General features: G+C 44.0%; 1 protein-coding gene across 2 annotated transcripts in view; it reads left to right on the forward strand.

The window, feature by feature from the left end:
* The first annotated feature begins 228 nt into the window (after positions 1-228).
* The window catches only part of ABCG1 (ATP binding cassette subfamily G member 1), a 111,718-nt gene continuing 95,512 nt past the window's right edge, over positions 229-16,434 (forward strand). Inside the window, exon 1 of one of the 2 annotated variants that reach the window (XM_068270721.1) lies at positions 229-594. In XM_068270721.1, coding sequence (XP_068126822.1) covers positions 460-594 — 135 coding nt within the window. In that variant the 5' untranslated portion in view covers positions 229-459. Of the gene's footprint in view, positions 595-6,066; positions 6,155-16,434 lie in introns of those variants that run through there. The other variant, XM_068270722.1, reaches the window with a different exon arrangement.

The following is a 16,434-nucleotide window of genomic DNA, read 5'->3' on the forward strand; positions in this document are numbered from 1 at the left end:
CACCTCAACAACGCTACAGTGGAAACAGGCCCGATCACTTGTATTACATGTGCGGATCTGCATGCGTTGGACGCATGCAGATTCGCGATAGTGGAAACGAGCCCTCATAGCTTTTTCAATTAACATCTGTTTGTATTAACTCTTTTACTAAACACATCGAAATAGGAACGGAAATAAATAAGTATATATATAAAAAAAATCCACGTTGTCACCGGACCCTCGCAGCCCCCATACCCAGGCCAGCAGCCCCCAGGGCTCAGCCACCCTCACAGGTGACCAGCTGAGCGAGTCCATAGTGAGAGATAATGATGATGATGACACATGAAGGAGACTGAGATAGAAGCAGCAAAACAAGAGCACGTTTACCTGCATCCCGCAAGCCCCGCCCACTGCCTGCCCTGCAGCCAATCCGGTGGCGAGTGACGGGCTGCTGGAGCTGGGAGACTGTATGCAGAGTGGATGGAGAGTATCAGAGCTGAGCGGAGGTATCGCAGCGGGAGCGTTTCAGCACTAGGCAGCCTAGACAGCGCATACAGCCTGGCCGGGCAGGGGATGGCCTGCCTGACCGCAGCCTTCAGTGTGGGATCCAGTATGGTGAGTGTCCTTCATCATTATTACTGTACATTATTTTGCATGGTGACTTTTCTATAGCTGTGCCTCATCCAGACAGGCAGCTCTGCTTTCCTGTTAGCTTCCCGGGCTGGCTGGCCCCGATCCAAGGTCATATAACCCAGTTCCAGTATAAAGCAGAGGTGGCAATGCCCCCTCTAACCCCCGATGCCCCATGTCTAACAAGACCTGACTGCAGTGGAATGGAAGCGGATGGAACGTTGCGAGTTGTTACATTGTATTCTTCTTGTGTCCGATGTGAGTGTTCTGGAGGGAAGCCTGGCTGAGCTATCTATGCGCTGCTGTTACTGGATCTCCATTGGGTTTAGCAGAGACTTTGCCTAGGCAGGATCTGGGCTGTTTATAGGCGATGGCATCTGACTATTTGCAGCTGGTATATGTTGTTATTGAACTAAGTCATCGCATGTCTCCATTCACAAAGAAAGAAGGGATGTATGGGTTATATGAAATGATAGCAGCATTTTTCTCATTGAGTGGCTTTGTATGTGTCATTTGGAGAAAAACCTCTGAAATGCCTCCATATTCCTAACTGCTTCTCCTAACTCCACAAACAGCTGTGCATCCTTCATCAGCGCTGACAGTATGAGAATAGGACATTACTGATATGAACGGGCGATAGTCTCAGGTATCTGATATTCTTTGGGAATTGAGCCCTGATTGGGGAATTTTAGGATACTGGGGAGTCATTCTTGTGTTGGGTTCAGTTGTTTTGAGTTCAGAAGGAAGCAGTTGCCCACAATTATCACTGAGGCTTTCTTATAGAGGGATTTCGTTTGCAGTTTTGCAACTGCATCATTTTTAGACCCTCACCGTAGATTGATCGCTGCAGGTGATAGTTTTGCTTGTTTTTAGCCCCTCTGCGGTCCTGGAAGTTATCCTGCAGCAGATTCCTTTGTTAAATTAATTGCTATGGGTGATAGCTTTGTCGGTCTCTAGTCTTTCTGTTTGTTCTGGGACTTGTAGTACCCCAGCAGCTCATAAGGAAAGTAGTCCATATAGCTGTTCAGCTGCATGTGGGGGGGGGGGCAATGCCGCTTGGACTTGTAGTTCTTAAGATGTAGTTCCCTGCGGCCATTGCTAAAGCTGGAGCAATGGATGCTATTACTTGTCAGGAGGACTGATTAGCGCTGTACAGAAAACCGTGTTGTCATCGCATCCCTGTGATTACTGGCACCTATGAATTATACAGGTCTTGGGGCTAGTTAGGTGAAGTTTAGGCACTGAGTATGTGTAAGCAGCCCCAGAACCTGCCTAACTTAAATCTGTCAGTATTTAAAGGGATGATTTGGCTAGAAGTGTCATCGCTGTGATATTTAGAAAGTGAATCACTCCTCATTAGTCTGTTATGGGATCATTCATAGAAGGATTGTTGTTTATCAACGTGATTGTCTCATTAACTCCCCAAGGATGCAAGGGGGGGGGGGGGGGTATTCAAAAGAGATTACAATCGTCGACTGACATGATTGACAGACCACTGCTCGTCTGCAATAATCTTGTTTGAATCTATGACATCATTTGTTGGCTATTATTATTTCTATGTGTTGCTGACTAGGTTGTGTAATGCAATGTATCGGAGACTTAATAATTGGGAATATAATATGAAATCTCTGCCTGCTCCCCGTGCCCTCCTCCTCCTGGTTCCCCGCACCTGCTTTTCGGGGTAGAACCTCAGCCAGTGACCGCTAGTTACCTCTGTGAACGCAGGATTACAGGATTCTCCGCGCATGCGCAGTGCGCGCTCAATGCATCCTCTGCTGACTTCAGCCTTGCAGGAAAACACCAGCAAGTTGTCCAAGCTCATTATATAAGATCTATGCAGGAGAAGACCCGGGGAGAGGGGGGGGGGGGGGGTTATTGCTGCAAGTGCTGACATGGGAGATTGCAATAGGTGTGACCCTGACACGCAATGCCAGCCAGGGGCTTACAGAGGCTCACTGAACAGTTCAGGACATTAAGGTCTTGGCAGGTGCTGCTGGGAAGTGGTTTTTGCAGGGAGAGTAGATATTGCACAAGAGCAGAAGGTGTTCATTTCGGTATTACTGTAAGTGCAGAAAACAAAAGTAACGATGCAGCAGGCATTCCATCCATCGGTGACCTCCATAATCTCGTGTGTCTTCACCCTATCTCCTTAGATTGTAAGCTCATATGGGCAAGGCTCCATCACTTTTTGTTTCTTGCTGCTGCTGTGTATATTTTGCTGGTTGCAGTGCTGGGATGTCAGGTCAAACATATTGCCAGTACACTATATGCGTAGAGCTTGTATGTTCTTCCCCTGTTCGTGTGGGTTTCCTCCAGGCACTATGGTTGCCACCAACAACCTAAAAACACATACATGGCGACAGATAGTGATATGATTTACCCCTGCTCTAAAGTGCTGTCAGTGATATGTAAACTAATAAAAAATATAATAATAATACACATTTATCTATCTATCATCTGTCCGTCTCTAATATCTATCTATCTATCTATCTATCTATCTAATATCTATCCATCCATCCATCCACCTAACTACCGACATATCTCTCTCTCTCTCTCTCTCTCTCTCTCTTTACCCATCTACCTACCTATCTATCCATCTACCGACCTATCTACCCATCTATCTATCTATCTATCTATCTATCTATCTATCTATCTATCTATCTATCTATCTATCTATCTATCTATTATCTATCCATTTATCTATAGTGTATATGGTATATGTTATACTGCTTACCTGCATGTTATCTGTATTACCCAGATGTGGCCATAGAAACAGCATTCAGGGTATAACAATACACAGTAAACAATACAACAGTTAACAATACAAGACTATGGTGGATTACCACTGTGCAGTGAACAATCAACTACAGATTTTTACACAGGAGTGGGAGGTATGCACACACATTACACAGCATTGTGAGAGTACATAGTCATGTCACTGACAGTCCTCAGAGGAGCTCACAGTCTAATCCTACCATCGTCATAGTCTAATGTCCTACCATATTATTATTATGTATTTATATAGCATTGACATCTTCTGCAGCACTTTACAGAGTACATAGTCATGTCACTGACTGTCCTCAGAGGAGCTCACACTCTAATCCTACCATAGTCCTAGTCTAATGTCCTACCATATTATTATTATGTATTTCTATAGCACTGCCATCTTCTTCAGCACATTACAGAGTACATAGTCATGTCACTGACTGTCCTCAGAGGAGCTCACAATCGAATCCCCACCATAGTCATAGTCTAATGGCCTACCATATTATTATTATTATGTATTTATAAAGCACTGACATCTTCTGCAGCACTTTACAGAGTACACAGTCATGTCACTGTCCTCAGAGGAGCTCACACACTTATCCCACCATAGTCATAGTCTAATGTCCTACCATATTATTATTATGTATTTATATAGCACTGACATCTTCTGCAGCACTTGTCAGAGTACATAGTCATGTCACTGACTGTCCTCAGAGGAGCTCAATAGCTAATCCTACCATAGTCATAGTCTTATGTCAATTCCATAATATAAGGACAATTTTTGGGGGGAACCAGCTGCCTGAACTTTAGGGGATTTTTTAATCTGCAGATCCTTATACAGTTTATCCTTTCTCCTTTCATGTTGGGTGCATTAACTGTACGTTGCTTATTGATTTGTGACACAGACGGCGGGTATTTTCCCCTTTCCTTCCTCGTTCCCCTGTATTTTATTCACATTATTGTTAAATGCATAATACTGTACTTTCACTTGCATACATATCAATTATTTATAAATGGTGTATTATGGAATGTTTATTTGTTTGCTGTCTGCACATTAGTATATATGAAGCCTGTCTTCTCGCCTGTTGTGACATTAGATCTTTGGGCAGCAATTCTAGTTGTGGCAATTATTTGATTATGCGCCAGTTATCCTTCATTATATATTGTTGACATCAGCTTAGTTGTCTCTTTCTACTGTATACACTTCCTGAGGCAGTATTTTGCCATCTGTGCTACCCCTCCTCCTTGCTGATTGGTTTAAAGGACAACTGAAGTGAGAGTGATATGGAGGCTGCCATATTTATTTCCTTTTAAAGAGACTCTGTAACAAAAATTACAACGTTTTTTTCTACCATCCTACAAGTTCCTAAACCTGTTCTAATGTGCTCTGGCTTACTGCAGCACTTTCTACTATCACCGTCTCTGTAATAAATCAATGTATCTTTCCCCTGTCAGACTTCGCCCTGTGTCTGGAAGGCTGCCAACTCTTCGGGCTCTTTCACATTAGGGCAGATTTTCTGCGTTTCAACGCAAAGGGTAAAATTTGCGTTACCCAAGGTGAAATGAAAGTCCATAGACTTTCATTTTAGCTTTCACATATAACGCAGCCTTTTTGTGCGTTGCGTTACACTGCACCCAGGCGCAGTTTTTCGGCCGACACTAGCTTTATGCGTTACAATGTTAGTCAATGTAAAACGCACACTATGCGCGTTTTTAATCCATTAACGCAGGCAATCAGTCCCAGAATGCAACAGAGGAACAATGTAGAAAGTTGAAAACTAAAAGAAAAAAAATTACCTGCATATTTCTATGTGCTGTAACGCATTGAAAACGGATTAAAAACGCACACTCACTGCAGTGCAACGCATATCAAAACGCATTAAAACGCATACAACAAAACGTATGCTTTGAGCGTTCTCCAACGCAAGCTCTGATGTGAAAGAGCCCTTCCGTGCTGGTCTGTTTATGCACACCCCTTTCCAGGCCCCTCTATGCACACTCCAATGTGTGTGTTATTCACATAAGCCAGCAGCGTCTCTGCTATCTTATCAGTGATAGAAGAGAGCTGGATAAAAATCCTCCTCTGTTAGGCTGTGAAAGGAGCTGGCTGACACATACTGAGGAATTACAGACAGGAAAAAACGATCAGCCTCACAGCCTGTCACTAGTATTCAGTGGATGAGAGCTGCAGGGGGAGGAAGGTAAACACACAAATGATCTTTTGAGATTCAAAAGGAAAGCTGTATACAGCCTGCTTGTGTATTGATGTATTTTCTATGTGTGGACATACTGTACATCAACCTACTTCCTGTTTTGGTGGCCATTTTGTTTGTTTATAATTGTCAGATCAGCAGGGCTGCCAGGCAATTAGTATTATTTAAAGGACCACTTTTGCGAAAATCGTAAAATTTAAAGTACATGTAAACATATACAACTGAGAAGAACATTTCTCCCAGAGTAAAATGAGACATAAATTACTTTTCTCATATGTTGCTTTGACTTACAGTAGTTAGTAGAAATCTGACAGAACTGGTTTTGGATCAGCTCATCTCCTGATGGGGGATTTTCAAGGTTTTCTTTATTTTCAAAAGCACTTAGTGAATGGCAGTTGCTCCGTCCAACTGGCAACAAAGTGTGCAGCGAGCAGGGAGGCTGGCTAGCATATTTGTTCAAATCCTTTTCAGGGAGTGTCTTTATAAAGAATAAAGGCCATGCTGAGAATCCCCCATGAGGAGATGGTCCAAAATCTGTTGGTTCTGTCAGATTTCTACTACCTACTGTAAGTGACAGCAACATAGGAGAAAACTCATTTATAGCACATTTTACTATGGGAGAAATGTACTTCTTATTTGTATATGTTTACATGTACTTTAAAATATAAAATTTTTGTGATAGTTGTCCTGTTAAAAGGAAATAAATATGGCAGCCTCCATATCACTCTCCCCGTGGGTTCCCTTTAAAACCTTGGTTTGATGTAGCACAGAGCCATCAATCTGGCGATGATCACTCAAGACTTTCCGTTGCAGCGTGATCGCGTTTTTAATCAGTTTGGCTGCCAATAATATTTGAAAGTTATACGTTATCAGCTGCTTTCTATAGGAGTAAACAATTGATCGTTGTAATCAATTAGTGTATGTCAGCCCTTATAGCGGACAAACATGAAATCCTTCAGAGCCTGTTCCCCATGTTTGTCAAAATATAATCCTCTGCTTATCTCTGGAGTAGGGATGGTTGGAAATGTCTGACTGGATGGCGATTTCCATTTTTCCGATCGGAAATTGGCTTTCAGCAGCGTTAATCGGAAATCAGAAATCGCCTTTCGGCGAAAAAAAATAATTAAAAATATGAACAAATAAAACAAACAAATATTTATAAAAAAAAACAAAAACATCTGGGGAGTGATCAGACCCCACCAACAGAGAGCTCTGTTGGTGGGGAGAAAAGGGGGAGGAATCTCTTGTGTGCTCAGTTGGACGGCCCTGCAGCAAGGCCTTAAAGCTGCAGTGGCCCTTTTTTTGAAAAATGGCCTGATCTTTAGGTCGGTTTAAGCCCATGGTCCTTAAGAGGTTAAAGGGACTCCGAGCACCTCTCATGGGCATGCCTTTAAGACTCTGACCAGTACTGCAAAGTGCTTAAAGATGCATACCTTTCTGTAGCTTGTGCTCTCCTCTTTCATTTTATGAATCGCCGTTCTACACCAAATAGTTTTCGTTCGATTTCAATTTAAAAAACACGGCTGCCATCTTGGCTGTGTTATAACTTCCTGGTCACCCCTGTCTTCTCTGTCAGAGAAGTGCATCACTGAATGTAGCAGGAAGAGGAAGTGACACGCATAGCCATGCAAGAGGCTCCTCTAGAGCCTAGTTTCTCAACGTGTGGTACGCGTACCCCAGGGGGTACTTCTGATGGTTCCAGGGGGTACTCAGGCTTGATATACTTAACCAAGAATAACAAATTTAGAGTTTTAGAAAATGATAAATCTTATTTAAACAACACCAAATTAGTAAATTAGCTATTTAAAAGCAATAGTAAACACTTGGAAATTGTTTAGAACCAATTATCATGTACTACGATAAACATACATTTGTCGAGGGGTACTTGTGATAATGTTTACTATGCTAGGGGGTACTTGGTGAGTACAGGGTTTTAAAAGGGGTACATACCAATAAAATGTTGAGAAACACTGCTCTAGAGGAGTCATAGCACGACTTGTTGGAAGTCGTCTGGCTTAAAGGCCTCCCAGCAGCAGCCATTCAGTCATGCGCTCCTGAAGAACGTCTATGCGAATGACTGCTCGCTGTCTTCTATAGGACGTGGATGGGTGGTGCCAGCACTGCTATTCTATATGCGGGACGATATTTAAAGGTGCAGTGAGCCACATCTATAAGTTATATATTTTGTGTTTGGGGGGCCAGTGAAAAAGCCCCGGCGGGCCGCATTCGGCCCGCGGGCCGTAGATTGAGGACCATTGCTCTAGATTGTAATCTCGCAAAGGGCAGGGACCTCCTCCTATAGCTTCTTATTTTGCTTTAATTTACCATGTGAACGTGGGAAACAGTAAATTCGGGCGCCTGAGGCAAGTGGACAAAAAGGGCGCCGCCATTCACTCCCATAATAAATATCGTTTAATGGGTGCCCAACAGGAAAAAAGGGCGCTGGAGAAAAATAACGTTTTACAAGCGGCGCCCGGAGACTTTTACTGTTTTATAACTGCTTCTCATGATTACACATTATTTAATGATTTATAATTTTTTAAACGTTATTTTTAAACGAAAAACAGCATATTTTTTTTTCCAAACGTTATTAATGCTTATCATCGGGGGGTCTTAGGTTTAGGCACCACCAGGGGGGTCTTAGGGTTAGGCACCACCAGGAAGGTCTTAGGGTTTGGCACCACCAGGGGGGTGGTTAGGGTTAGGCACCACCAGGGGGGTGGTTAGGGTTAGGCACCACCAGGGGGGTCTTAGGGTTAGGCACCACCAGGGGGGTCTTAGGGTTAGGCACCACCAGGGGGGTCTTAGGGTTAGGCACCACCTGGGGGGTCTTAGGGTTAGGCACCACCAGGGGGGTCTAGGGGTTAGGGGTAGGTACAGGGAGGGTTCTGTGTGAGAGTAGGGTTAGGTATAGTAGCTTTAGTAAAATTCTTATTAATCTTTTATAAAACGTTATTATACATTTCACTTTTTAAACAGGGAAGATTAACGTTTTTACAATTGCCGATTTCATACACATTATTTAATGATTTATAACTTTATAAAACATTATTTTTAAACGAAATATAGCACAATTTTTTTTTAAACGCTATTCATGCTTATCGTTTAAAACCCTGCGCCCTTTTTTCCCGACGCCCTTTTTTAACGTACGCGTGAACGTGTACCAATTTTTGTGATATCTCAATCCATACATTAACTATGTATGTATGTGTACTTGTGTTACTGTTCCCCAATAGTTGTTTTGTCCTATGTACATCGTTACGGAAGATATTGGCGCTGTAGAAATAAAATAACAATAATATTAATAATAATGAAGAATTACAGATGGTGCTTCATTGATAGATACACAGAGCAGAGCGTATGTTCAGGGACTGATTCAGAAGCCTTGTCTCTTTCTTGTAGAAGGATGAAGGGATGCTTCATAAAACTCTCTCTCTGCTGCCTCCCAGCAACCAATCAGGATCCGTCCAACGCTAGCAGACTGACAGGGGGGTGATAATTGGAATCTGATTGGTGGATGACGATAAAGACAATTGTTTTAAGAGATGCTCCGCTCAATAGAGGCTGTAAACGAAGGAAAATTGCATGAATAAAGTATTAACTTGGCCAACCACATAACAGGCCCGCTAATTGCTCTGTTGATGGTCTGATGTTTTTGCAAAGGGGTAATTGAATATATTTAACTGGGAATTAGCCTTGGAGAGTGCACGGATTCCGGCTATCAGGACGGAGGATTCTGATTGGTTCTGGCACGGCAGACAAATTTTGTCGCGCAAACGGCAATAACGAGTGTGGAATTAATCATAATGCGTTCGTTCCGCGGGAGCTTTGCCTGACGTGTCAAACTTTCAACAAGCCAAAAAATCTGTGAGTTTTTTTTTTTTTTATAATTAAATGTTACATTTTTTTCTTTAAAGGGGAACTGAAGAGAGAGGTATTTGGAGGCTGCCATGTTTATTTCCTTTTAAACAATACTAGTTGCCTGGCTGTCCTGCTGACCCTCTGCCTCTAATACTATTAGCCATAGCCCCTGAACAAGCATGCAGCAGATCAGGTGTTTCAGACTTTAAAGTCAGATCTGACAAGACTAGCTGCATGCTTGTTTCTGGTGTTATTCAGATACTACTGCAGAGAAATAGACCAGCAGGGCTGCCAGGCAACTGGTATTGATTAAAAGGAAATAAATATGGCAGCCTCCGTATACAGCGAAAAAAGTCAAAAAAGGAAGCAGTTAAAATCTGACAGAACCGACAGGTTTTGAACTTGTCCATCTCCTCATGGGGGACTTTTCTTTGTTTTCAAAAGCATTTTCTGAATGGAGTAGGGAGGCTGGCTGGTATCTTACTATTTTAGTAGTCAACCTGCCGTTCAGGAAATGCTTTTGAAAACAAAGAAAACCATGAGAATCCTCCATGAGGAGATGGACTAGTGCAACATCTGTCGGTCCTGTCAGGTTTTAAAGGGAACCCGAGGTGAAAGCGACATGGAGGCTTCCATATTTATTTCCTTGAAAACAATGCCAGTTGCCTAAGTCAGCTGAGTCGAGTCAGAGTACCTGATCCGTATGCTTGTTCAGGGTCTATGGCTAAAAGTATTAGAGACTCAGGAGGGCTGCCAGGCAACCAGTGTTGCCAGAAAATAAATATGGCAGCCTCCATATCCCTCTCACCTCCGGTTCCCTTTTAAGCGGTATCGTCACCATAAAAATCAAATTTCAACAGCAACTGGTCTGAGTGTATTAAGTGATAAAGATGCTAATCCTGCATTCAAAACTTTCAAAACGTTTTCTGCTGTTATGATTTGGAGTTATCACATACTTAAGGAGCACTGGCCCTTTAGTAGTCGGTGCCAAAGAATTGCATGCTGGTGGTTCTTTTTATCTATAATGTATTCCTCCTCTTTCCTTTATTTCCCTGCCAGCTGCTTATCTGAAACCTGATCCCCTAATCACTTGTGTTTACAAACAAGGCTGAGGCGACTCAGCGATTGGAGGAGACAAGAAAAAAAGTAAAGGGCAGAAATGACATCACGAGTTAGTCTTAACTGTGGGCAAAAGACATGGCCCCCACCAGGAACAGAATTCTCGTCATTTACTAAATAACATTCACTGACATCAAAAACGTGGACAGTATAATACATGTGTTATGTGAGTAGATAAAGTATGTATCTACTTATATATGTGTTTTTTTTCCCCTGGCATAGTATGGTTGATCCTACTGCTTTAAGATTCATGGATACCTGTAATGGATGCTGCCCATATCGATTGGATGCTATCAATAGGGTGACAGCTCGGGGACGCAGTGCATCTGCACCACTACATGCCCAACTAGTGACTAAATATAACATACTGTATATGGTATTGTTTTTTAACCGGGACAAGCCAAATAATGTATTTTTTCTGGTGTTTTAAAAACGTGGCACTTGTCATGTAAAAATTAAAAGGGTAAACATGAAAAAAGGTGTAATTTTTGCGTTTACAACTAAATTTCCTCGATAAAATACCCGTGAAATTAAACAATACTTGGAAAAAAATATTTCCTAAAGAAAGCCTATATTGTCCTGAAAAAACAATTAACAGTAGGGGCTTGATTCACAAAACCGTGCAAACTGTTTAGCACGGGTGTGCTAAACAGTTAGCACGTGAAGTGCCGTTCGCGGACTGTTGCGCGCGCAAAGTGCAGCGATTTGCGCGATCGTAGACTTTTGCGCGTGCAATTGGCAAATTGCGCGCGCAAAAGTCCACAAACGCGTGAAACGTGGCACTTTGTGCGCGCAAATGTCCATGAACGGCACTTCATGTGCTAACTGTTTAGCACACCCGTGCTAAACAGTTTGCATGGCTTTGTGAATCAAGCCCTATGTATCACTTTGATGACAAAGGTAATAAAAAGTTATTGCTGTATCATTAGTGACACAGCTGAGATGCCAAAATTGTCAGGAGTTTTAAAGAGAGTCTGAAGCGAGAATAAATCTCGCTTCAGACCTCAGAGTTAGCAGGGGCATGTGTGCCCCTGCTAAAACGCCGCTATCCCGCGGCTTAACGGGGGTCCCTGATCCCCCGAATCCCCTCCGTAATCCGGGGGAGCGCTTCCAGGTTGGGGCAGGGCTAACCGCCGCAGCCCTGCCCCACGCGCGTCTGTCAGCGCGTATCTCCGTCTCTCCCCTCTCAGTCTTCCTTCACTGAGAGGGGCGGGGGAGAGGCAGCGATGCACCGCTGATAGACGCGACTGGAGGCAGGGCTGCAGCCGTTAGCCCTGCCTCCAGGGGCGACCAAGTCTGCGACCAAGTGTCTGCGGACCCCCGTTTAGCGGCGCTATTGCGGCGTTTAGCAGGGGCACACATGCCCCTGCTAACTATGAGCTCTGAAGCGACATTTATTCTCGCTTCAGAGTCTCTTTAAAGGACACCCAAGGCGAAAATAAACGAATGAAATAAACGATTGTATCTATCTTCCTTCTCCTAAAAATGACCTTTTAAGATATTCTACAGTTTTATTTTATGTTTAAACCTACTTTCTAAGTTTTAACTGTTTTATTGTTTTTGCTCAATGACACATTCATTGACGTATGCCAGAGCTAAAATCTATGAACTATTGACCCTTTTTATCTCTTTCCTGTGCTCAGAAGCCATTTCTGCTAGGAAAGTGTTTTATAGTTGGAATTTCTTCCTTCCTGTCTGAGTCAGGACTGAGTCAGCCACTTACATACCTGATATTTAACTTTTTCAGGCAGAGAAAGAAAAAAAGGAACACGGCAGTTATTTGTGTACTAGGCACTGTACATACACACGTCTATCTCATCATGTCACATGTCACCTCGGGTATCCTTTAGGGCCCGTTTCCACTAGAGCGAATCTGCATGCGTTTTCTGCATGCAGATTCGCATAACCAATACAAGTGGATGGGAGTGTTTCCACTTGTCAGGATTTCTTAGTGTTTTTCTGTGTAGAAAGAATCTGCACAGCAGAGCCATCAGAATTCGTCATACAATGTAATTAAATAGGAAAAACGCATGCGTTTTTGCCATGCATTTTTCTATGCGTTTTCGCATGATGCATTTTTGTGTAAAAACAATGTAAAAAGCACACCAGCATTGACATGGTTAAAAACGCTTGTCCACAAAACGCATGCGAAATCGTATAGAAAAACGCATGGAAAAAAGTAACAGCATGCAAAATCGCACATGCGTTTTACGCACTGGAATCGCACCGCACCAATGGAAATGTACCCTTAAGGGGTAAAAACCCTGGAATGCGAAGTGGTTAAACAATACCAGTTGCCTGGCAGTCCTGCGGATCTCTTTGGCTGCAGTAGTTTCTGAATCAAACAAGCATGCAGCTAATCCAGTCAGACTTCAGTCAGAGCACCTGATCTGCATACTTGTTCAGGGACTATGGCTAAAAGTATCATGGGCAGAGGATCAGCAGAGGACACCCAGACAACTGGTATTGTATAAAAGGAAGTACCATATTTTTCGGACTATAAGACGCTCCTGACCTTAAGACGCACCTAGGTTTGGAAGACAAAAACCAGGGGAAAAAATATATGCTAAATTTGGTGCATCCACGGTGAAGGGGCATCTTGTGGATTATGCCCCCTTTTTACCTCATGCCCTCTTGTGTCTCCCTGTGTCCTCCTGTGTCCTCCTCTATGCCCCTTTGCACCCCCCTTGTGTCCTCCTCTGCATGGACACAGTACAAGGAGTCCACCGACAATGCGGCGGGTTGGAGGTTTGTTTTGGCAGGCGTTCACAAGTCAGGAATAGAGATGTTGTGAACTGTTCGCTCGGCGAACATCTCTGGGGCTTTTACTACTTCCGGGTCGCTCTGACCCGGAGTAGTACGCCTGCGCTGCCCGGCGAAGCGCGTCTTAGATCGCGCTCCTGTTGCCGGGCACTCTCTGCGCATGTGCGTGACATCGTTCATGACGTCATGCACATGCGCAGAGAGTGCCTGGCAACAGGAGCGCGATCTAGGACGCGCTTCGCCGGGCAGCGCAGGCGTACTACTCCGGGTCAGAGCGACCCGGAAGTAGTAAAAGCCCCATGTATTCAGAGATGTTCGCCGGCGAACGGTTTGGGAACCGTTCGCTACATCTCTGGTCAGGAACTCCCTGCATTTGGGTTATAAGACGCAGTTACTTTTTTTCTGCACTTTTGGGGAGAAAAAGTGAGTCTTATAGTCCAAAAAATACAGTAAATATGGCAGCCTCCATAATATTTTCACTTCAGGTGTATTTCAAATAAACCTGTCAGTAGAATGGTGCATTTCTGCATACTTCTTATATCCACTGACTCCTATCCTTCCAGCATAATACTTTCAAGTTTACTATTCTCTATTTTGCAACCATCCAAAACAGCAACTCTCACCTGACGGTCATTTCCACAGCCTTTATCAGTGTCCACCTTGACCCCCTATAGAGCCGCCCGTTACCCAGAATCCCCCTCTTCAGGCCTGCAGTGTGCACAGAATAATCCCCTCATTGTGTGGGAAGAGATGCTGGAATCACTGGTATAGAGCGAGGAAGAACGTTTTATTTTTTTCCAGTGTGTGATCAGTTCATGGAGTGGAAATTTGGCAGCTCTTCTCGATTCAGTTTTTTTTTTTGCCAGCCACTATATAATGGATTCCCTCTCAGAGACAGAACAACAAAAGCAGACTTATCCTGACAGCTGTGTATAGCAAGCTGCACAAAAGCCAGGTTCATCCTCATGCAACCTGACGTGACCCTGAGACAGGTCTGTCCTCTGCGCAGGCCCGAAGGCTGCCCTGTGCACCTTTTATATTTATTATGCTGTATTTTTATGATTTTTTTCTTGCTGTGTATGCGATGGGCGGGGCCCCCCAATGTTCATACCCCTTCCCTTGCCTGCCCTTGGTCACCCTCACAGCCTGGGTACCATCTTACAGCTCCTACAGACCTCAGGGCCCAGTTTGGAATTTGGGCCTGCCCCCCCTCGCCACACCCCAAAAGCTCCTCTAGCCCTACATTATGTGTTCAAGTGTGTTGCCCACCGATGAGGAAAAAGGTGGGTGGGCAACATGCTGCTTCTGCTGAAATCACCTCACAGAAAGTGCTGCCAAATCATACAGTTTGGTAATTTATAGAAAAACACGGTTTCAGTTCACAAAGACGTTCGGTAAACAGTTGAACAGCTGCGGAGATGGTCTCTGTTCGGTTACTGTCTGTCATGTTCTCCCACTTGTGCAATGACATTATTACGCTATTAAGAGGCCTCCCCAGCATCCCTAGAGCTACATGATCCCTCCTTCTTAAAGAGGAACTCCAGCCTAAACAAACATACTGTCATTAAGTTACATTAGTTATGTTAATTAAAATAGATAGGTAATGTAATCTCTTACCCACCCTGTTTTAAAAGAACAGGCAAATGTTTGATATCAAGAGGGCAGCCATCTTTTTGGTTGAAAGGAGATGACAGGGAGCATGAGACACAGTTCCAACTGTCCTGTGTGCTGATCACCCCTCCCAGTTGCTAGGCAATGTGAATAACAACATAGGTAATCCCATCATGCCTTGCACAGCATCAGAGAAAAAAGCCCGGGCAGTTTTCTTTGATGAGTGGAGCTTAGCTAAAAATGCAGCTAAAAATGATGCTTTGGTAAGAATGACAAAGTTCTGATGCTGTGAAACTGCTAAAGAAACACCAAGCCTTATCAGTTCTGCTGAGTAAATTATTAGTCCGGAGGTTCACTTTAATCTGTCTATTAGCCTTTCTTAACATTTTATTCAATAGCTTGTGTTTAGGTGAACTTCTAAGAAACATAAAACATGCCATGCTTAGATGATTTCAACACTAGCTCCTCGGCATCTTCAAACAGGAACCTAAAGGGCTGGTTATCTAAAGGGCTGCAGCAGAAATCTCTTTTGTGCCAGCTCTTTCCTTGCTGCCTGGTGTTAGAGAAACTCGTCCCTCCCGAGAACAGAACCAATAGAGAGAGTAGCAGGAGGGGGAGGCTCTTCCTATTGGCTCTCTGCTCCTGTCAGTCATGTGTTATCACATGCTGAAGCTGGTATGCGACACATCAGAGCTGGAGGTAAATACCGAACATGTTACTTGGCTTCACCGCATGCTCTAATCTTTATGAATTGACATAATGATATGTGTTGAGGTGTTGGTTATTTACCTCACTGGTTGGAAATATTAGCTTGCCATGCGGTAACAGCTTTTATGAATTGACATTTCACTAAAGGTTATGTAAAATCAGCTGTTTTCTGCATTACTGTATGTGGTAATGCTTTGTGAATTTAAGCCAATATCAACATTATCTTAACCTTGTGGAGACCGCATGTAGTAAATCCTACGCCGCACTTGTGGCTGCTGAACTCTGATGCGGCGTAGTAGTTACGCCGCCTGCTCATTCCGTGAGAACCCTAGGGGGGAGATTAAGCTGTTATACGACAGCTGACATCTCCCCTCAGTGATCAGGAGCCATTGTGATTGGCTTCTGATCACATGATCACTGCAATCCACCGGGGATCACTATTGGCAGTGGCGGTCTGAGGGGAAGAAGAAGACGGGGACTCACCTTCCTAATGTTCTCCTGGCGATCACTGCTCCCCTCCACTGTGCCCGGCATCTCTGCACGCTCTGCCTTCAGTGTCATGTCCCGGCTTGATGATGTCATCAAGCCGCGACCCGAAACTTAGCAGCAGTACGAGCGAAGATGCTGGCCAGAGCGGAGGGGGCTAGAGCTGCTCATCCCTGGAGCCTGGGAGGTGAGTAAAGGCTGCTGGCAACACGGGGGAAAGCTAGCTACACAGGGGACACCATGCCCAGCTAGCTGTACTGGGGATCCGGCTGCCTGACTCCCCCCCCCCCTCATGTGC

This window comes from Hyperolius riggenbachi, chromosome 2, assembly GCF_040937935.1.
Source record: "Hyperolius riggenbachi isolate aHypRig1 chromosome 2, aHypRig1.pri, whole genome shotgun sequence".
In the NCBI taxonomy this organism is placed as follows: domain Eukaryota; kingdom Metazoa; phylum Chordata; class Amphibia; order Anura; family Hyperoliidae; genus Hyperolius; species Hyperolius riggenbachi.